This window comes from Plecotus auritus (assembly GCF_963455305.1).
Source record: "Plecotus auritus genome assembly, chromosome: 4".
Classification (NCBI taxonomy): domain Eukaryota; kingdom Metazoa; phylum Chordata; class Mammalia; order Chiroptera; family Vespertilionidae; genus Plecotus; species Plecotus auritus.
The window spans coordinates 165771857-165794579 of NC_137775.1; the positions used below are offsets into that span (position 1 = coordinate 165771857).

General features: G+C 41.8%; 1 protein-coding gene across 2 annotated transcripts in view; it reads right to left on the reverse strand.

Annotated features, from left to right (window-relative positions):
- Positions 1–2423: 2423 nt before the first annotated feature.
- Positions 2424–22723, reverse strand: part of PON1 (paraoxonase 1) — a 30567-nt gene continuing 10267 nt past the window's right edge. The window contains exons 4-9 of one of the 2 annotated variants that reach the window (XM_080663203.1): positions 21855–22023; positions 18265–18391; positions 14229–14429; positions 12067–12148; positions 7851–7979; positions 2424–5338 (exon numbers count right to left, since the gene is read on the reverse strand). In XM_080663203.1, coding sequence (XP_080519329.1) covers positions 5180–5338; positions 7851–7979; positions 12067–12148; positions 14229–14429; positions 18265–18391; positions 21855–22023 — 867 coding nt within the window. In that variant the 3' untranslated portion in view covers positions 2424–5179. The remainder of the gene's footprint in view (positions 5339–7850; positions 7980–12066; positions 12149–14228; positions 14430–18264; positions 18392–21854; positions 22024–22723) is intronic. The other variant, XM_080663204.1, reaches the window with a different exon arrangement.

A 22723-nucleotide genomic window follows, 5' to 3' on the forward strand; every position in this document is an offset into this window, starting at 1 on the left:
TCAGAGTGATATGTTAGGTCAGAAACCAACTTTTGCCCCTTCCTGCATACTGATGAAGTCCACCTCTAGTTTTATGACAATAAAGCTATTCTGTGCGGTCTTTCTTTAGCTGTGGGTTGATGAATTTCCTACCCTCAGCATCACAAAAACATTTTTAACTCCAGCGCTAATGCCATCCTCAGCTTTTAAGAGGGAGGCAACGGCAACACCTGCCGGGTGCTCCTGTTATCGTTGGAAACAAAGTGGCCAGAGGAAGAGTGAGGACCCAAAGTAACCCTCGCCACTGCCTGTTACTCTGCAGTCATCTCTAGGCTGAAATCTTAAGATGTCCAAGGCCCAAGCTACAAATACAGTCACAGATTGTTTGACTTTAATTAGCCCTATGGTTTTTGCTGACGACAAATAATTCTCATCTAGGTTCTTTGTGTCATTGAATTAACATGTGCTTTAAAATACATTTTAAAAGGTAAATTTTGCATTTATATGGATATTCTAATTTATTTATAATGTGTTCAAGGGTTATGTAGACCAAGCCTAAAGAGAGAAAACCATGTGTTTAACAATAGGATTTAAGAAGATTCTTAAGGGAGGTGTCTTAACAATTTTTAAAGAAGTAACTACACTTAGAATGTGTGGTAGGCCCCGCATTACATTGAAATATTTAAGAATTAACCAAATTCCATCTGAGTAACTGAAGGCACCGTCCCAAGAGAGCTGCAGACGAGGACACTTCACTTTGAGAGACAGCAGCACCGGGGTTCATGTCACCTCCTTAAGTCCTGAGTGGCTTCTGAATTTTCAAATTTAATCAAGGATCTACCTGTAAACTATTCTGAAGCTAAGCCTTGAAGGATGAGGGAAATAAAATGTCCATATTTTCTACTAGAATTGTTTTCATTATGATGGTGGGGTGGGGACTAAATTTCTAAAGAAAACAGGGTTGTAAGAAATATGAATGTGGTTGCTGCAATTCACTCCTGAAAAACAGTCCTAGTTTGCAGGCAGATTTTATTTATGTTTTCCTTAGTTATTTAAAGTCTCAGGAAACTGAATCTTGGTCCAAAACACTGGGGGGGAGGGAAATAACACCAGTAGTACACCAGTAGTATTTGTATAACGAAGTAGTAGTATAGAACAGACCCAACCAAGAAGTCCGAGGGCAAAGAAGAAGCCTACAGGATCGATGTCCCCCTGGGAAATGAAAGCCTCGCGTTCTCCCCAGTGGTGAACAGAGGATGTGTTGAGGGAACAATTGTTACTTGAAGGCTCACATACATAAGTGTGTGGAGCAAGTACAGCACGTGACCCACTTCCAAATCTAGAGTGGGGAAGGCAAGAAACATGATGATTTCCCACCCTTGGCCCTACCCCAATCTTTAGCGCTAGAGATTGAAGAATGAGTAAGAGGCAAGGGGTAAGGGAACAACAGACAACTTCTCAATAATGTGCATGCCACTTGTGTAGCTATACAGACTACATATGTGTGAATATCTCTCTCACCTTGCACACACATACCGCAATGACATGGCATTAAACAAATAGATACTGTCTTTGGAACTTGGTGTTGTCAGTTAGAACCCCCAGTAGTAATCATAGCCTTATTGCCACTTTTTGTGTTGTGTATACATTGAATGGCTCATAAGATCTTAAGAGATTTTTTTAATGTATTTCTTCTACTAAATGCACTTAATCCTATATGTCTATATATTTTGGTAAAATTGATTTATTAGAAACTTGGTATTTTAGTCAGATAAAAGTTTCCTCAAATGTTTGGTTAACGCTTTGATATCGAGATTGCACATCGCTGAGTTGCAACTCAGAAGTTTATGCAGCTTTGGGCATTTTCAACTGCGGACCGCAGTGTCCTTTGCTAAAAATTGCACTGCGTGTTCTTGTGCATTTGCTCATGCTCTAATATGGCATTTTTGGTAGCTGTGATGTATAAGCCACTAACTCCTGGCTCTCTGATGGCAGCGTTGTCATCCCATGACCATTTATTTCCTCTTTTGCTGAGTAATGGCCTGGTTAGGTCATTGCCAAATGGACATGAGTGTGAGCATGTTGTTGGAAGGTGGATACTTCTAGTTCTCTGGCTGTTTGATGGACACACCCAGGTTCTCTGTTAAGGATTTCATCCTTCATCTGTGAAGGAACAATTGGCCAAAGATAGTTAAATTACATTAAAAAGTGGGAATTAAGAAGCACTCCGGCTAGAAAACACCTCCCAACAACATCAGACTTCGTTAATGCTTAGTGAAATCTCTTAGATATTTATGTGTATGTTTTCCTTAATATTATTTATGGTCATCACTACTGCTTTTGTATTTTTTAATGGTGTTACAATGGAACCACAAGTACACATGCTACATATGACTAACAAACTGGCCGGCTGAAAAGGTGAAAAAAGATAGAGAATGAATTCTGTCCCATTGTAAGAAGTTGGTTTATTTTAATCTTTCTTTATATAAAGGAAAAAAGTTGTTTGAAAGTCATTTTAAGTCCAATAAATACAGATAGCATGTTATCTGAACCTTGATTTGTACCTTTCGGTGTCCAATCATTTGCATGGAAGAGACAATAGTGCCACGTCCGAATTGTTCTCTGTGCTTGGTTAATATGTATTTCTCTAGATTGTTCCATTTCAAATGACATTTCTTACTCTTTGATTTTCAGAGGCATTCGAAGCAAGATATCCTTTGTTTTCTGACCAATCTAAAAATACGTGTGATTAAGTTTAATTTGTTAGTGTAAATAAATTTCTTGCCAATGAGTATTATTGTTGTTAGACAACGAATGCAATAAAAAGAGTAATACTGAGATCTGTTGATGTCATTGTTTTTCCTCTCCCATTTTCACCTTGACTGGGTAAACCTGTATTAACTGTCAAAATGTATCTATCAATCAAGAGCAAAGTGCACATTTCCATGGAAATGAAGCTGAAAATACATTTTAGCCCTGCTGAAGTGTAAATGGGCAGCAGGAATTATGTTGAAAGCACAATTATGGAACTGGGCATAAAGTTAAAGATCTCCGCTTCCACCACAAGTTCCCCCGCCCATCTCTTGGTTCCCATTGTGGCTTCACCATCACAGTTTCTGATACCTGTCAGCCAGGAAAAGGTTGGTGACAAATCCGTAAGCAGTTGGCCTCACACAGTCACACAGTGTGGTGTGGGGAGCTAAGAATCAGACCATCCCAGAGTATGGGGCTTCTCTCAACAATTTTACTTCTAAAGCTTTAAATGGTGAGAAGATGAATATATCAAATGAAGGGTATTAATTTCTCTCTTTCACACATACATGCACTCCCTAATTTATCTGTGACTAAACCTTTGGCAGTGCAAAAAATTTAGATGAAAGCATCAGAATACATGAATTCAACTGTTCACCCTGGAGCATGTTAAGAAATTCCAAACCAAGGGGAAGCTTGTGTCCCTTTCTGAATGATCTTTCATGGAAGCTATGTTAAATTGGATAGCTTTCTCTTGGGGGAGGGGGGTGGCCAGGGGACAGAATTTGCTTATTTTGTTAAAAAACAAGAGAGAACAGACTATGGTCATTTTATTGATATCAAGTGATTCTCTTTAAAGGAAATATGTGGTTGCCCAGCCGGCATGGGTCAGTGGTTGAGTGTAGACCTGTGAACCAGGAGGTCAGTTTGATTCCTGGTCAGGGAACATGCCCAGGTTGTGTGCTTGATCCCCAGAAGGGGGAGTGCAGGAGGCAGCCAATCAATGATTCTCATCATTGATGTTTCTATCCCTCTCCCTTCCTCGCTGGAATCAATAAAATTATTTCTTTTAAAAATAAATAAAGGAAATATGTAGCTCTTTTCAGCCTAAGCACCACAGCTATTGATCGTTTCCAAACAATAGTTCAGAGACTCCAGCCTCGAGGTTTGTGAACAGCATCACAAACCAGCTCTCATAGGACACATGGCGTCATGCCCACAGAAACTGACTAAAAATAACTTGTATCCTGAGGTGAGGGAAGTGTTTTCGATCCAAACAAAATGTCTCTGTTTATTACTTTAAGTCAATGGTCTTAAACCAGGAGCAGTTCTCAATTTATCAGCAAAACTCTCTCCAAATGCCAGACCATCATCATGGCAAATGCCCTAGAGAAACTTTCTAACCTGTCTTAAGTTTGCAAAGCAGCAATTCATCCCGGAAAGACATACCTTAGAACAGACAAATAAAGGAGGACAGGTAACCTTTTCCTAGGCTTTCATAAAAAAATAATAATCTTTTTTTCTGAGTCATGTCCCTCAGAAGATAGCCAGAGGTTGTTGATCATTTCTTCTCCTTTTGTTTCCTTTTCTATTGTCTTCTTCTTAGCCTCTGTGGCAAGTTAGAGTAGAAAAAGAACCACCACCACCTGAACAACAGGGTTGTCTTGGGCGACACTGAACTTTTCCTGAATCAGTTATGGGTTTTGTTCTATATCCAATCACTGATGTGAACAAACTTCTTTTTACCAGGTGGAAGAAACTAAAATTACAATGTGTGCTGAGATAACAGACACTCGGGTAATTTTCAAGTGTGACAACACTCCCAAGAATTTAAGATTTTCCTGCATGCCTTTTGCTAGAGGAGAATTGGGTAAGCAAGCGTAGAAGGAGAGTTGGGGTATTTGAGTTTGTATTTACCAAGAAAGTCATACGTAAAGGGGGAAACGTAAGTCTCATGTGCAATATGTCTAATGGCTTTTCTTAAGGAGAAGTGCCTGGGGTTGAAGGGTCATTTTTTGTGCACACCCAGTTTCTGGCATGTGAACTGGAGTCCCTGGGTGGCTTCTGGATTTCTGATGACCCGTAAAGCCATCCTGCTCTCCTGTTTTCTGAACAAGACTCAGCAAGGCAGCAATAAGTCATGTGCACTCAGAAAACATATGTCTTAGGGAAAGTACCTTTTGGGTCACATACTGTTACATGACCACTTTAGCCATTTTATTGTACAGGATTTTTACTGGTACACAAGTATCCCAAGACTAATTTGATTTTGTACTTTCAAAAAACCTGACACATCATATCTGTTCTCAGTTAAACAGCACTTTCATCCCTAACCATGGCCTAATTTAGGGTCAACGTTCATTGTTTAATGAGATCACTGTGGTCCCTCCCAGGCGGCCGTTGAAATGGCCGCCTCACAGTTCCCACGACGTGGGGGCAGGTGGGCCTGTTAGAGCTTGCAGTAAAGAGCTTTGTGGAACACCGTGCCAATCAGCAATTTCCCCTTGTACACAGAGGCCACTGTACTTCCTTGCAACACTGTACCATTTTCTGCGTAAACCACTGTGACTTTGGGTTCTTCTGTTAAAATGTTCTGGATTTGGATCACCTATCAAAGAAATAACAATTGGTTAATTTTGTTTAAAAGTCACTTAAAATGTAACTTTAAATATGGGTCATTTCTCCAGAAGAAGCCTTTAGGTAAATCATATTTTGTTCCAAAATTACTCTCTATATATGACGCCTGTTTCCTTATTGGCACAATAACAGGTTCTGATCTTAAACAGAGATAGTGACACAGGCCTACAGAGGTGAGGCAAGAAATATAAATGAGTTCCACAGCTTGGGTGTGAAGCCTTAGGGAGCAGTAGTGACTGGTAAATTGTGGGGAGTGGCTGTTCGTAATAGTAAAATTATTGCCATGCTGGCATTCAGGATAGTTTTTTGTGTATTTTCAGATAAACTAGGAATCTGGATGTTGACACTTAATTCTTGGTTTTTAAATGCTGGCAATAAAAAAAAAAAAATACGGCCCAAAAAGAACATATCTCTGTACCACACTTATCCATCCCTCTAAATTTAAGGTCTCAACTATAAGATTTTGTAAGTTCTGTTTCCTTCATTTAGTTAAGCAGAAATATGATGGTATCATTAGCAACGATGCAGTAGCATGGTAGACTGCTAAATGGCCAATATTTGACCATTTTGGCTGATAAATGGCAATTTCACACTATCCACCCTCCTATAAAGAGCACACGGAGGGCTGTGCTTTGGATGTTCCAGTCACCATTGGTTTCTCATCTGTAGAATGAGATGGGTGGGATTAGGTTAAGTTCCCTTTCTTCTCTAACTTTCTCGGGTAAAATACAATGACCTGAAGAAGGGATACCTACATGCAGAAACACCAAATATGGCAGGGAACCCAGTGTCTGGAGAGAAAAGGGTCAATGGAGCATTTAAAGGACCTCTTTCAAACAACTGGCACCAAAAACAGATGTTTCAGAAAATTGCCGTAGTGTTGAAGTGTAGTAGTTACTTACTGGAAAATAGTTTATGGAGCACCTTGGCTAAAGTAATTAAACCTCTTTTAATAAAACCAAATTACTCTTCCATAGGGCAGTGTATTACATAATGGACTGTTATTATTTCTTGCTATGTGTGCTTGAACAGACCCATAATTACAAAGAAAGTATTTTTTCCAGAACAGCAAACCAAGTCCATGCTATAGCAAATGACCCAAGTTCACCAAATGAGCTAACAAGCAAGAACAAATTAGAATCTAACATGCTGAGTTCCAGTGACCACACCACAGCATACATTTCTTCAAGTCTATTAAACACACCATAGGGCATCCTCCTACCTAAGAATGAGCAAAAGGTACAAGGGATTGCATTTGAACACAATCACAATTATCCTGTAAACCTAAAAATAAAAGGTATGAAGGGCCATCATGTAATTGGAAATACACATTTGTGTGTGTGTGTGTGTGTGTGTGTGTGTGTGTGTGTGTGTGTAATCCAAGACACAGGCTATAAAATATTTTTTTCTGGTAGGGTAGCTTTAAAAAGAATACAGAGCAGTAGACCAATTCAAAAATGATACCCTATAGTTGATGTAAATAGCAAGTATAATTAGTACATACTGAAAACACACATAGCAAACCCCAGTTAAGTCATAGTAAACATGAAAATGCCTGTGGCCAAATGAGTTTCATGTTTTACATGACAAAATAGTTCACTGATTAAAGACCATGGACACAAATAGGGCCTCTGGGTAGTAAAACTGAGGTGGAAGGAAAGTATTTTAATCCAAAATAATTCTAGCTAGTGATATACATTCCCAATAGCAGGGAAGGTAGATGTTGCCCATTTGTGTTTTAGGACTGGTCCCTGGTGTCAACTTTGGCACATACCAAAGGGGGAGTTGAATAGGAAGGCAGGTAACAAATGCTGAGACCATGGCAATGTGATACATTATATATATATTTTTTAAACCACTGTGAATTCTCAAGTTGGAGAAACTCACTATTAAAATGAAGATATGGATCCTAACCCAGGCCCCGGGTCCACACTCCACTCTCCACTCTGCTCAGATGTACAAAGACTGACTTAGAGAAATCTCTTGCCATCCAACTCCCAGTTAGAATTGACCAAGGGGCATTGGGGGATGGGAGGTCTGAGGCCAAGGCAAGGCACCTATTCTCCAGGCTTCCTTTCTACCTATGCTGGTTGGCTGCATCCCTCAACCCAAGGCCAGGTTCTGCTCAGAAGACCTTCACACAGAGCTCTCTTCGTGTCTGGCTTCTGTCAGCATTCCCTGCCCCCTGCTAGCCCTGGGGTTCTGCATTATCCCCTGTTGATTTCCCTACACTCTGCCCACAACTGTGTACATGGTGTCCTTGTGTAATTCCCTCAAATTACCCAGTTTAAATGCACCATCTGTCTTCTGCCTAGACTCTGCCTAAAATGCCTCCCCAAGTCAGTCCTTTTTTCTAGCTGATCATTTAGACCAGTTATGCGTGCCCCCACCCCTTTTATTTGCCCATAAAATTGAGAATTATGTTTTCAACTAGAAAACATCTGGGAATAAAGTCGCTGATCTGATTCACTTTTCCAACTAACCTCTGATCCAGGAACGTGCTCCGGGTCGTAGAAGAAGATTCTCATGCCATTGGGGTGGCACCCAACCCAAAGGTCCCCTGTCACAGGGTCCACGGATATGTTATCCACGAGTGTGTTCAAGGCCAGGGACTTCCAGATTAAAAACAAGGAGAGAACAAAAGACAGCAAATGAGGGGGAAAATTTTTTGAGAGATGATTGAGCAATATGTCAGGGAAAGTTACTGTCTTGTCCTCGGTCACCACAGTGTTGGTTCCAGAGACACAGCAGTTCTGCCCCTTTCATTAGCGCCGAGGGAATTCCATCAGCTTCCAGGACAGATGAGGGAGCAGGACATACAGAAAGCCAACAAAGCCTATGAAAAGTTCAACAAAATCATGTGGACTTAACATCTGCGCATGACCCTAAAACTGAAGGGGAAAAAATGTTTTAAGGGCAGCATAGAACAGTTCATTTCTAAAACGGCATGTACAAATGATATTTTGATCAGCATTGAGAAAACAACCAGGAAAGGTGGGTTCCTTTCTGATGAGAACTTCAATGAAATGTAGGCTCTTCTTTAATGGCTAATCCTAGGCTGTGAAGCCAGAGGACAAATGATCACTCCGGGTCTAATTTTCGCGTTGGAGTTGGGAAGAAGTTTCTTCTTTAGTCTCCTGATATTATCCAACTCTCCGCTCTTCTGCTGTTTATTTTCTAAATATAAGTTGCAAGCATGTGATGACTGCACAGATTGCTGTCGAGGCTTTGCACCAGGATCATAAATAATACCAACGATTCTTAATTCCTCCATTCATCATCTTGGCTGCCTTCTACCGGGAAGAAATCACATCTATTTGTTTGCCTCTCACGCTCAGTTGGAGAAGCAATATCTACCGTGTACCTCCAACAGAGACCAGCATACCTCAGCACCCAGAGACCCTGTAATAAGGGGCAGTAACACATTGCAAAGGCCGGAGCGTGGGCAGGCAGCTGCAGGGAGCCAACGCGGGCCTGTGCTTCCTACTCAAAATGAGAGCCATCCCCACATGTCCTTGAAGGAACTAGACAGCTTGAGCATCTCGGCAGAGTCTCCTTTTCACCTTTGTGCAAAACCGTCGCTCATTCATACCCTGGACACAGGCAAGGCTGGCCAAAGGAGGTGGCTGAGTGAGCATGCTCTGTCAAAATCAGCCACAGGCCTTCTCCACAGACCAAGCCCCATCTATCACAGAGCCAGTCTACTCTGATCAGTTACTTTAAGTGAGGGAAATGTTTGTCTCAGGACTCTGCGATTATCTTTGGAAGGGGTAATAGCTAATCGGTGAATTCCATGGCAGATAAAAGCCTGTAGAATTGGGAGTCGGCGTGAGAGTGGGAGAAGGGCACTCAGAAGCCTGGGGTCCCATTCATTCAACACACAACTCCTGAGCTCCGGCCATGTGCTCTGCAGGGAGAGAATGGAGTAAGCAGCTGACCTGGTTCCTGCCGAGGGAATGCTGAGGGGCCAGTGGGGAGCCTGTGCTGGGCTCCTGCCAAGCAATCTGTGATTCTAGTAATACGCACCACAATGCACGCACATGCCACTTTTCCTGCCTTCCCAACGCCAACTGGAAAATGTTACATGCCTGGGTCAAGGAAACTTAATAAACTATTGTCTCGGGGGGAAATTGTATCCTTTGTCAACAAATATCCCAAGTTTTAGAGAATTGTAACTCATTGAAGTGGGACTAATTCATTGGCTGTCTTGATTTTTTTTTTTGGGGGGGGGAGGGATTATTTCTATTGTAGTCAAATATGCATAATGTGAAATTTGTCATTTAATGCAGTGGCATGAAATACATTCACAATGTCATACAACCATCACCACTATCCATTTCTGGAAACTGGCATCATCCCAAACAGAAGTTTTGCCCAATAGCTCCCCATTCCTCCCTCTCCCAGCCTTTGGTAACCTCGATTCTACTTTCTGTCTGTGAATTTGCCGAATCTGGGTACCTTCTACAAGTGGGATCCTGCACTATTTTCCCTTTTTTGTCTAGCTTATTTCACTTAGCATAATATCTTCAAGGCTCATCCATACTGTAGCGTGCATTAGTACTTCATTCCTTTTTAAGACTGAATAATATTTCACTGTATGTATGTACCAAACTTTGGCAGGACATAAACCCATCCACATCTCATTGAAAATTCTAAGATCAGTCTCAGCTATCTTACCAATTTATTGGCACTCCAGGTATTAATTAACTGGCTTAATTAATGCGAACCTTCCAAAAGAAGAATAACAGTTCAGTTGCAAGGGTAGCTTTAACTGAGTTATGTCAGGAAACAGGCATGATCTGTTGCCAAATGTGGAAGCCAAACCTGAAATGAGCCTTGCGCTCCATCTTGCCTTGGCAGGAGCCATGCCTTTATCATTGGGCATTGAATGTATATTGGATTGGGTTCTATTCTTAGAAAATTCTTTAACTTCCAATTGACAGCGGTAGGTATTGCTATAACCACAGTTTGTTCTTATTCCCTCAGCCAGTATGAGTGTGTGAAATTCCATTTTACTTTAGCTAATACCAAACCAGCCCAGCCAATGATTTTTAATGTCAGACATAATGTTACATTTGATGGTGCTTCAAGGTCATTTTCTCGGAGTGAAGCCTCTCATGACAGTTCCTCGGATGTGCTGATGGGAACGTCCCAGCGCCTGGTGACAGCGCTTCCTGCTGTGGGCCGTTATGGCAGGAGAGAGATGTCTTGTTTCTCAGGGGCAGGGATTACGTGCATAATGTTCCACTTTGCTCTTTCTCTTTCCTCTCTCTTGTGTTTTTACTTCTTTTGATCCAAATCTTCAAAACGGATCATAATTGGTGGGGGTAGAAGATGGACCCCTGAAACACCCAGCACCATCATAGTAATGTAACAAGTGTTTGTTGAATGCCTAGTAGGTGGTGGGAACTCTTCCAGGAGCAAATGGGGGTGGGGGAATCTGTCCTTGTGGAGCTTATACCCTGGGGGAGAGGCAGCTAACAGAGGATAAATAAAATTCATTACTAATGCTAGAGGGAAAATAAAGTCGTATGGGAGATAGGAAGAGAGAGAGAGAGAGAGAGAGAAGAGGGAGAAGAGTTGCAAGTGTACATTAGGCAGCAGGGGCCTCACTGAGTGACATTCTGATAAAATCTGAAACGCTATGAAGGAGAGAACCAGGGAGGTCTGGAGGAAGATCCCACCAGCAGAGGGAACAGCGCCCCATCCTGAGGCAGAGTCCTGCCAGGCAAGCTCCAGGAATCTGAGGCAGGAGCAGAGGGACAAGGGCTGGCAACAAAGGCAGCAAGGTGATGGGCCGCTGGGGCACCAGGCGGCCATTGCTAGTACTTGGGCTTTATACATTTTGTGGAGATCTCTGTCATATTAAACACCAAGTTTAATTGCAGTGCTTCTCTTAGTTTGTCAACATAGGAGCAAACCCAGCTTCTGTATGTCAGGGGATAGTGGGTTCTCTCCAACAGGCTGCAGGAAGACCCTTTGACAATCAGCTCCTTGTTTTAGGCCAGAGAAAGTAAGAGAGAAGACATGATGCTTGTCCTAGATCTGAGAGAAGTCTTAACGTCTTGACTATTCCATCAACATAGAAAGAAAAAAAAGAAAGGGCAGAGGAAGAAAGGAGAGGAAGAGGAAGGAGAGGGAGAGATAGAAAAAGGGAGGGAGGAGGGAAAGAGAAAGGAAAGAAAGAAAGAAAGAAAGAAAGAAAGAAAGAAAGAAAGAAAGAAAGAAAGAAAGAAAGAAAGAAAGAGAAAGAAAGGAGGGAGGGAGGGAAGGAGGGAGGAAGGAAGGTGACTACCTAAAATATGGTCACCAGATTAATGCTGGTCTGTGAATTGTTTCAGGGCCACCACCAGCTAATAATGTAAATGAAGGAAGGAAGGGAAGAGAAGAGAGAGGAAGAAAGGGAGGGAGGGAAAAAGGAAGGAAGATAGGACTAGGAAGACAATGCCAAGCTTAAAATTCATTAGAGTAGAAAAAAATCAAAATTTCATAGGTGAGATGTGTGGTTGGCTTCTTCTAGCTCCACTGCCGAGTAAAAGTGAACAACAAACACATAAGATGCTGATGGCTCTTAATACAGGAGTAAAAAATTGGTTCTCATGCACTCCAATTAGACAATCCTTTTTTCCTCACTTAATTTCACAAATCAATCAGAATCTAATTATCACTCTGCAAACGTAGAGTGTTAATATATCTTACCTTCAATGAAGTTAAAGTCCAATTAGCATGCTTTTCATACACATGGATCTTATGAGCCAGAAGTTCAGATATATAGACATACCTTCAAAGAAGAAAGAGCTACATCAAAGCACTTGAAGTGATGCAATCCAAAAGATGACAGTGAAGTTGTGGTAACTCTTCCTCGAGAAGTTTGGCTTAGAGACTGGAACATGGAACCCCTCTCAAAGCTGGTCAAATTCTGAAAGCACTAATGAATTTACAGTGCACACAGGAGTTTTAATCCTGTAGTTATTTCTAAGGGTAAAAACCTAGTTGACCCTCATCAGTAGGGAAGGAACTTAGCCCTACACACCAACTCTTATATCTGGGAGATAAAGCATTGCAGTGCTTCTCTTAGTTTGTCAACATAGGGGCGAACCCCAGCTTCTGCATGTCAGAGGATAGGTGGTTCTCCCCAACAGACTGCAGGAAGGCCCTTTGACAATCAGCTCCTGGTTTTAGGCCAGAGAGAGAGAGTATGAGAGGAGACACAATGCTTGTCCTGGATCTGAGAGAAGTCTTCCTCCCCTCCTACCCTGAGAATGGTTGGACCCCATGGGTTTAGTATTTTGCACACAGTGCAACGCCACACTCATCATATAGACCTGTGGTCAGTCTAAGCCAGCCATGGGCAAACTACAGCCCGCGGGCCGGATCCGGCCCATTCAGCTGTTCTATCCGGCCCGCGGAGCCGGAAGAGCGGAGGGTTCTCTTGCTCTCCCCTCCGCTCCTTTACTTTGAATTTATATTAGTTCACACAAACACTCCATCCATGCTTTTGTTCCGGCCCTCCGGTCCAGTTTAAGAACCCATTGTGGCCCTCGAGTCAAAAAGTTTGCCCACCCCTGAAGCACAGTGATCTCGGAACAAAATAAGAAACGACTGCTTGATTATCTGCTATTTTTGGAGACAAGGAGACAATATGAATAATTGCAAAGCTGTTCATGTTGCTTTCTCTAAATATGTCACTGCCCTGGCCAATGTGCCTCAGTGGGTTGGAGCATTATCCCATACACTGAAAGGTTGTGGGTTCAATTCCTAGCCTGGGCACATACCTAGGTTGTGGGTTCAATTCCCAGCCCAGTAAGGGTGCGTACAGGAGGCAACTGATTGATGTTTCTCACATCTATGTTTGTCTCTCTTATGATCCCTCTGAAATTTGTGATGATACAAGATGAGGAAGGAAATAAATGGATGGAGACCTGGTGCATGAAATTCATGCATGGGTACAGTCCCTAGGCCTGACCGGAGATCAGGGCTGATTGGGGACTTCTGGCTGTCAGCCAAGGCCTTCCTTCCAGCTGCCGACCGCTGGCTGGGGCCTTCCTTCGTTCCGCGCCACCCCCTGGTTGTCAGCACATGTCATAGTGAGCTGTCAAACTCCCGGTCAGTTGAACTCCCGAGGGGACAATTTGCATATTAGGCTTTTATTATATAGGATATATATATATATATATATATATATATATATATATATATATATACACACACACACACACACATATATCAGTGCTACCCAAAGTGAGGTCACCAGATTAATGCTGGTCTGTGAATTGTTTCCGGCCACCACCAGCTAATAATGTAAATCAGCTACATCACTAAGCACACTGCTGAGTTGACTTTTTCTTTCCCATAGTAACACTTTTTTGATGAAGGAAGCAGTACCTTGATTTACATTTTGGTGCAAGCTCTTTATCTTGTCAGAAACCAGCACTACTGGAATATATATACATATGCCTACATACTGCTAATCTCATTTAGACTGAAAAATCTTCCCTCAAAGCAAAGCTATTTAGTAATACTAAATGATTATCACAGTATTATTTAGTAGTTCTAAATATTGCAGTATTGTTTAGCAATATTAAACAATAATCAGTAATATGTACTAATACTAAATGTTTATTCACTCTTTTGAAATGTACTTCCCCTACAAATTTTTTTTTAGTGTGTCTTTACAAAATAGGAAATTTTGATTTGATAACTTTTACCTCCTGAAAACTTGCTATTTTACATTTTTCTTAATTTCCTCTTACTAAGATAACATGTTAAAATGTATCACATAATTTAGAAAAGGAATATGTTTAAAAGATATCTAATGAGAATATGGAGAAATGCATGACATTTTTAAAAAGATTCCGTACTTGCCATCAGGTGAAATGTTGATTCCATTAGCAAAATCAAATCCGTCTGCCACCACTTTAACTTCATTTGGACTATAGTAAACCACATATGACCATGATAAACCCAAGTAGACCTCCCAGGATCTCAAGTAGGGATTGACAAAATAGTGATCATTTGTGGCATAAAAGTGCTCAGGTCCCACTGCAACAATATCATTCAAACTGCAATTCAAACACACACATAGAATATATACAGATGAAGGTATTATACATTACAGGGTTATGCACAGGCATTTGTTAATGTCTATTCCTAAATCAAGATATGGGATGGAGCCTTCACAGTACCTGTTATGGAAGAGAATGAATATGAAATCAGCCCCACCTATACAATCCTCAAAGGCAACAATTACTCTAAGAAACCCTAAGAGGGCCCTAGCCGGTTTTTCTCAGTGGTTAGAACGTCAGCCTGCGGACTGATGGGTCGCTGTTCCATTCCGGTCAAGGGCACGTACCTTAGTTGCAGGATCCATCCCAACCCTGGTTGGGGTATGTGCGGGAGGCAATCAATGGATGTGCCTCTCTCACATCCATGTTTCTCTCTGTCTCTACCCTGCCCTTGTGCTCTCTCTAAACAAATCAATGGAAAAAATGTCCTCAGGTGAACAAAAAAAAAAAAAAGAAGAAGAAGAAAGAAAGAAAAGAAACCCTAAGAGATTATTACAATCTTACTAACAAAAGCCTAGGTGGTCCTCACGCCATCACGCCGTGATGCCCACACGCTGTCACAAGATGGCTGCGCGCACAGCAGGCGCACGCAGGTGGTCAGGGCTGGGCTTGACACTGCATGCGTGGCACAGAGCCTGCCTGGGAGTCCTGCCTCCTCCCAGCTCCACGCGTGGCCAAGCCTGGGGGTCCCATGGCTCTGGAAGGTCCCCACATGGTGCAGAGGCCTGGGGGTCCATGGCTCCGGCCTACCTCTTTGGGGCAATCCATTGAGGAGCCCTGGATGGGTGGGCAGGGCCTACCTCTTTGGGGCGATCAATCGTGGGGCTCCCGCACTGTGACAGGGCACAGGCCAGGCTGGGGGATCCCCCCCCTCCCCAGTGCATGAATTTTGTGCACTGGGCCATTAGTGTAATATAAAAGTCCTATTTACTGTATCTTAAAAGTGCTATGGTGTGTGTGTGTGTGTGTGTGTGTGTGTGTGTGTGTGTGTGTGTAGATACTAAATTCAGTAGACATTACATTAGGCCAGGAATCATTATTGGGGCAAAACTTATTTATGCTCATATAGCACTTATTCTCCTAGAGAACATCCAAGTCATCCTCAAACAAGAGAACAAACATTGGCAACACTGTGACTTGCATTTTAGTTAAAGCTCTGCTACTGTTGCTGTGTGACTTCGGGAAAATCAATCATCTCACAAGTCAGGGCCTCAGTTTCCTTATCAGTAAAAGGAGGAAGAGATGGGCTGATCTCTTTCCGCTTTACAGAGTCACTTCCGGCTTTAAGGTCTCATGATTCTAAACTGAGTAAAATGTCCATGAACAAGACTATTCAGAAACAGGATGCTATGGTGTTTTCTTTTTCCTTTCTGATTTTGATTCTATGTTACTGAAAATCTAAGATATATGAGTCTATTTTTCTGCTTTAATAGGTACAACAGCAAACACATAAGTGAGTCATTCTTTGCTGATTGAGGTGACAGAAGTTTCCCGGAGCTATTATCTGGGAGAGAATTATCTCTCCTCTATTGCGGAGGCCCTAATGGCCAGCACATCAGCGCTGACGTTGCTCTAGGCTCCTGGGTGAGTTAGATAAGTGCACAAAGCCTCAGTTTTCTCATCTGTAGAGAGGTTAAATGATTTTCCCAAAGTCATACAGCTCATTAGTATAAGACTAAGGGTCAGAATCTTAATTTGTGGAGTTGCAGTGGGAATTACAATGAACAATGCCTGTCGTGTGCTTTGCAAGGAGCCTGCCACTCACTAAACCCTCAATCAATGGCAGCCACTACCACTAAATGAGAAAAAAAGATCTAGGAATTTAAGATTAGTCTGTATAGGCTTCAGGCATAAACCTGCAAGTTAGAGGCTTTCTTTCTCTCTCTTTTTTAAAAGCACATTTCCAAAATTAGTATGCTTTACAATCACTTGCTGATTTTCATACAAAGGAGCAGAAGAGAATTGTTTAGAGCAGTGGTCGGCAAACTCATTAGTCAACAGAGCGGCAAACCGCAGCTTGCGAGAGCAATAGTTTTAACACCGGAATGGAGACCATTTGAATCCTGACTTGCTTGCTATCATCTGTGGGGTCACAGCATGTCACTGACTCTGAGCCTCAGTTTCCACTCTATACCTTCAAAAGCTGCAGTAAGAATAAAATGAAATAATGAATGCAAAGCCCTTGGCACCATGCCTAGTATATAGATAAATGACCAATAATGACCATTGTGTTATTATTAATAATAACATGCTTAAATTATAATGTGTTAGTAAGTTGAAAATTAATGCTATAAACAATGATTAAATACAATGCGGAAAATATACAAGGGTAGTCCTTGGGTTGAGAGAGCAATGAATTGAGGCACTGGAGTTATTTTCAGTTTGGGTCTACATTGCCAAAGACCAATATTTTTGCAATTGGCCCAGAAAAAAAAAAATCCTGGGAAATTAGACAAATCTGAATTTCTAAGATGAGATGGTAAAACAAATAACTTTTTACTACTTCATAGTGGCCAGATCACCAGCTCCAGAGTCAAGTTACCAGGATCAAAACCTCAGCTATACCATTTACTGATGGCGGCATCTGGGGCAAGTTAAATTCTCCAGGCTGCAAATGTTTAAAATCCAAATTGTTATAAGAATGAAACCTAAACAAGAAGGCATTTGTAAAAAGTTAGTAAAATTACCTGTTTAAATTGGTTATTGCAGCACCTAACATAGTTAAAGCTCATTCTGTTACTACTACTATATATACTTTTCCCTAATTTAGATCTTGGTATTTGGCACATTCTCAGTGTCCTCATTCTCTTTCTAAAACACATTTATGGAATGATTGTATGAATAAACTCTCCCATAAAAGCTCTTCTCTGAATTTCCACTCATCCCTGGGATGCAGAAGAAGACCTGGGCCATAGTTCCTCATCGGCCACATTGTGATTGATTGCCCTTCATACAGTGACTCAATTTCTCTCCAGTCTGCTTCTTCATCTTCAACACCACCAGGTAAGAAAGGAAAGGAAAGGGCACTGGTAACACTCAGTGCAAATTACGTGCCAGGTGCTTGGCTAGGTACCTGCATGTAAGTAACACGTGGTTTAAAAGAAATCTAGATTTACAAATACCAAGGTAATTGAATACTGCATGTCAATCATGCAAATAGAGTTTGGGCTTCTAGAAAACCATAATGATTAGAGGATAAAAATTGTTTGGGTAGCTAGTGTCAGGTTATTATCCTAAATCCATCACTTGCCTCATGAATCAAATCCTAAGGTAAGCAAAGAAGTCACCTTTGTGTGGGGTTGATGGGGGTCCTTGCCTGTGTCCTTTTTCTATATGCTATGAGGTCTGGGAGCCCAGGATGGAGCTGAGTGTTCCCACAGACCTGCAATTTCACCAATCATGTGCAACCTCACTGAAGTAGACGCAGTGCAGGAAGGTCTTGGAGGCATCTGCTTTCAGATCTGCTCTTAGGCGTGTGTTTCTAATTCATATAAACATCTAATATTCTATTTTAAAAAACATAAAAATAAATACATTCAAGATGCAAAATTCGTCTATGAAACTGGTTTGGGTTTGAAATACTAAGTCTGTTCTTGGAAAAGAGCAGAGGCCAGGAGTCATAAGCCAGTATCCAGCCTGCCTGGGAAAGGGGCCACGGGGAATGGGTCTTCTCTGAGGGGCTTGGGTCCTCAAAAGTTTCTGCAGAACTGAGCATTTGGAGGAGTGTGTGATAATTAGAAGGGAGGGATGAAGAGCCATTATCCTCCTTATCCCTCAACCAAAAGGAAAAACTACAAATGCATGAAAGGGAAATAGAAATAGATTTCAGTACCTAGGTAGAAGTTCGTGTCTGATAGTTTTCAGATGCAAAAGTGATTTTTCTTCTTTTTGAAATTTAAACAACTCAACGGTGGACTTAGCATCTGGATGGTTCACCACCAGCAGGTACACGGTATTATCTGAGAAGAGATTAAAAACAAAAATGGAAACATTAACTGAGCTCTCAGCTGTCAGAACTATCTCCAAAAAGCAATTTCAACCCACCTCCAACTGGCACTTAGGGTGTCAGGCAGATGGACTATTTTCATCTCTTTGTAGAGAGAAGCATTTGCAATTGTTCCAAAGAGAAATGACTAAAGGAGGAACCAGTGACAGTCTCTGAAAACTCCGAACGCCACCAGGGGAAAAATAACCTTAAATTAAGAATGAGCGGTGCTTGATACTAAAACTCCAAAGAGCTTGTTAAACTTTCCCTTGCAGATGGTCTCAGCGAGATGCGGAGTTGAGATAAAAGAGGTGGGGAATACCAATATGAGAAGGTGTGTTCAGGTACAGTTTACACAGTGAAAGATGATAAATTCCATAAAATGAACACCTGAGAGAGAGTGTCAAAGGGAAGCCACTCTGTGAGTCCGTGTGACTTTGGGACATGAAAGACACAGGTTTAAGTGGCCAAGAATGTGGCAAGTGAGATTAGATTACAGCCTTTGCCTTAAGAATCAGTAAATCTATGGAAACCTTTGACATGACCAAATAGGTTTCTAAGGGAAAACGATGGAAGATTTAGTAGGTTGAACTGAACAAATTGGAGCAGAGAAGCCAGCTAGGGGGTTCTTCATTCCACAAACAAGTATTTAATTTATTTTCATTGGTGTTAAGTGATACAAAGAAAATAAAATGGAATAAAGGGATGGAGTGTGATGAAGTTTTCTTCATGGAAGTGAAGGAAGTTCTCTCTGATGAGTAATATTAAAGCAGAGACTTAACTGAAATATGAGATGAAACCATGTGACTATCCGGTAAAAGAGTATTCCAGGCTAAGGGAAGAGAGTGTGCAAAGGGCCTGAGGCAGGAGCTTCCTTGACACATTCACTTAATGGTGAGGTTGTGCTTGCAGTAGACTGAGTGACAGAGGGAGTGGGAGCCATAGAGGTAGGGACCCAAGAGGTAGGGAGCCAAGGTTAGTCTTGCTAGATCTCAGGGTAAGGATCCAGGTTTTACTCAGGGGGATTTAAGCCAAAGAGAAACATGACCTGAGGCTACAGCAGCAATCCAGGCATGTGGAGAAAAGGGACTGGGCCAGGAGGAAAGGCAGGAAGGGATATGAGAGGCATTTGGCTGGAAATACCAGAAGTCCTCAGGAATGAAGAAGTTAGAAAGCAAACATAAATAAGGATTAAAACCTAGATTAATATTTTGCATAGCAAACTCTGCCTCTAGAAATTTATCCTAAGGGAATGTTCACAGAAGATAAATGCACAAGAATATTTATTTTAGCATTGTTTGCAGTGAGCATAGAGTTAGATACAGACCAAATAGCCATTAACAGCCATTGCAAAGTAGCTCTAAATGTGCTGTCATAGAAAGGAGCAGTGTTTAATGCAAAAGTAACTTATAGAAGGGTTTGTGTAGTATTTCCCCATCCTATATAATAAAAGGCTAATATGCAAATTGACCGAACGGTGGAACGACTGGTCATTATGATGCGCACTGACCACCAAAGGGCAGACGCTCAACTCAGGAACTGCCCCCTGATGGTCAATGCGCTCCCACAGGGGGAGCACTGCTCAGCCAGAAGCCAGGCTCACAGCGGTGGCAGAGTCTCTCCCGCCTCCACAGCAGCGCTAAGGATGTCTGACAGTCGTACATCCCCCGAGGGCTCCCAGACTGCAAAAGGGCGCGGGCCGGGCTGAGGGACCCCCCGCCCCCGAGTGCATGATTTTTGTACAGCGGGCCTCTAGTTTTTATTTCAAAGAGTGTACACACAGCCCTAGCTGGTTTGGCTCAGTGGATAGAGTGTCAGGCTGGGGACTGAAGGGTCCCAGGTTCAATTCTGGTCAAGGGCACATGCTTGGGTTCAATCCTCAGTAAGGGGCATGCAGGAGGCAGCTGATCAATAATAATCTCTCATCATTGATGTTTCTATCTCTCTGTCCCTCTCCGTTCCTCTATGAAATCAATAAAAATATATTTAAAAAATAAAAAAAAATGAGAATACACACACCACATACTATATTTCTTTGCACTTAAAATATTTTTAAATAAAATATACTGTTGATAAATACATAGAGAGATCATTGAAAGGGAAAATATATATGAAGGGAAGTCATATGGGATAGAAATAAAGAAGGGAAGATCAAAAGATAGAAAATCATTTGGCAACATTTGAGTTTAAAGTGGCTACAGCAAAGTGGCTATACCAAATGGAAGTATCTAGTAAGCTGAAGGAATGGAACTGAAGAGCTGATTTAAAAAAGAAGAAGAAGAAGAAGAATAGCCCATTGGGGTGTTCTCCTAGAGAGAAGGAACAGTTTAGTTGTGACGTGGTTGAACTTTCTGACATGGAGAAAATAAAGAAGAGGCAAAAGAGCAGTCTTTTGGAAAATGCTCAGAGATTTCTAAATGAGTGATAAAACAATTAGCAGGAGAGAAAACCTGCAGAGAGAGAAGCAAGTTGCTTGAAGAAGAAAGTGGTCAACAGCATAAAATAAGGTGGAGGGAGGGAGGGAAGAGATGGGAGAGGTGTGGAGGGAAAGGAAAGGAAGGGAAGGGCATGAAGGAAGAAAGAGAGGAAGAGTTGAAAGGGAGAGAGGTTTGTTAATAAGGACTGAAGACTTTCAAAGCAGTGATTTTAGCCACTCCAATGGATAAAGTCTGGAATAAGGACTAAAGAAGGGATTGTGTGATGAGGAGGTGGAGGCTGTGGGTGTACTAGTAGACATGGTCCTCATACCTAGCCTTACATTTTTATCACCAAGAGAACTTTTAAGAAGTACTGCCTCCCAGTCTCCCCTCAGCCTGACTGACTCAGAATATTAGGGGCTGGGGCCTGGGCATCAGGCTGTTTAAAACTTCACAGGTGCTTCTGTGTGCAATTTGGGGTTAAGAATTCATGTAGAGACCAAAGCAATGGCTACAGAAAAAAAAAAAAAAAAAAGGAAGAAATTGAATTGAAGACATAAGGGATGGAGGGGGCGTGGCAACATATTAAAATGTGGAGACACAGTCTGAAGACAAAACAGAGTAACCAATGGACAGGGAGCCAAAGCTGACCACGGTGAGTTTCTGTCTCCTATCTACAGGCTGCAGGTGCCTTATGTTAGACAATCTATTCCTGTACATGCCTGGATCTGTAAAATGGTTTAAAATGGAAAACCCATCCTATTAGGGCTGACTACAGTAATTATAGAGATGTGAATGTTGGTAGTAGTTTGAAAAATTAGGTGCTTTAGGAAACTTAAATATTTTAACATTCTCAAGTATTTAAGTAGTTACAATATATTTATTTAATGTAGGGGGTAAGTTTAAAATGCAGAATAAAAACATTATCCATGATTATACTTTAGTTGGCTGAAAAGAAATATTCATGGGTTAACTTTCTAAAATTCGGTTTTATTTCTAAGAAACATTACACATTGTTACCTTCATCTGTGAATGTGCTGATCCCATGCGGGTTAAATGAAGACATATTGAATTTACTTCCAGAGATCCTCAATTCTAATATAGCTGGATCTTCCTCATTCAGGTCCATCAAAAGTATTTTTCCAGGCGTATTGGGGTCAAAGTTCTTTATTCCAGGGTATTTTAATCCCTTATAAATAATGAAGGAGAAAAACCGGGCCCATTACAAATGGTGATGGAGGTGGTAGATGGCCCATGGGTTCACTCTGTCTGCTTCATGCAACAAGGACACATGGGCAGCCCGTTGGCTGGTTTGTGCAATGGGCCCACCGAGGGCTCTGCAAACCAAATGCTCCATCAGGGGACCCCTCACTCACAGGCATAGACCCATGACCAGCAGCGAAGTCATATGTGTCTTATATCATAGCTACCAACCCATGAGAAAGATAAAAAATGGAAGAGCAGGCCAAAGGGGCATTTACTAAAGGTGTTTAACAATATACTGGTAAACAAGTGCTGGAAGCTAATTCCAGCATGTCGTAAATGCAAGAAGTTTCATCAAACGGTTGATGGAACTTTGAGGATTGCCTGCTGGAAATGGCTAAGGCAGCCGTGGGCAAACTACGGCCCGCGGGCTGGATCCGGCTGTTCTATCCGGTTCTCTTGCTCTCCCCTCCGCTCCTTTACTTTGAATTTATATTAGTTCACACAAACACTCCATCCATGCTTTTGTTCCGGCCCTCCGGTCCAGTTTAAGAACCCATTGTGGCCCTCAAGTCAAAAAGTTTGCCCAACCCTGGTAAGGGCATTTCCCCACAACTAAAGATTTGCATAGATGATTGCTTGCTGCCAGACATCTGAGGGCATTTTAATCTACATGTTATTGCCTC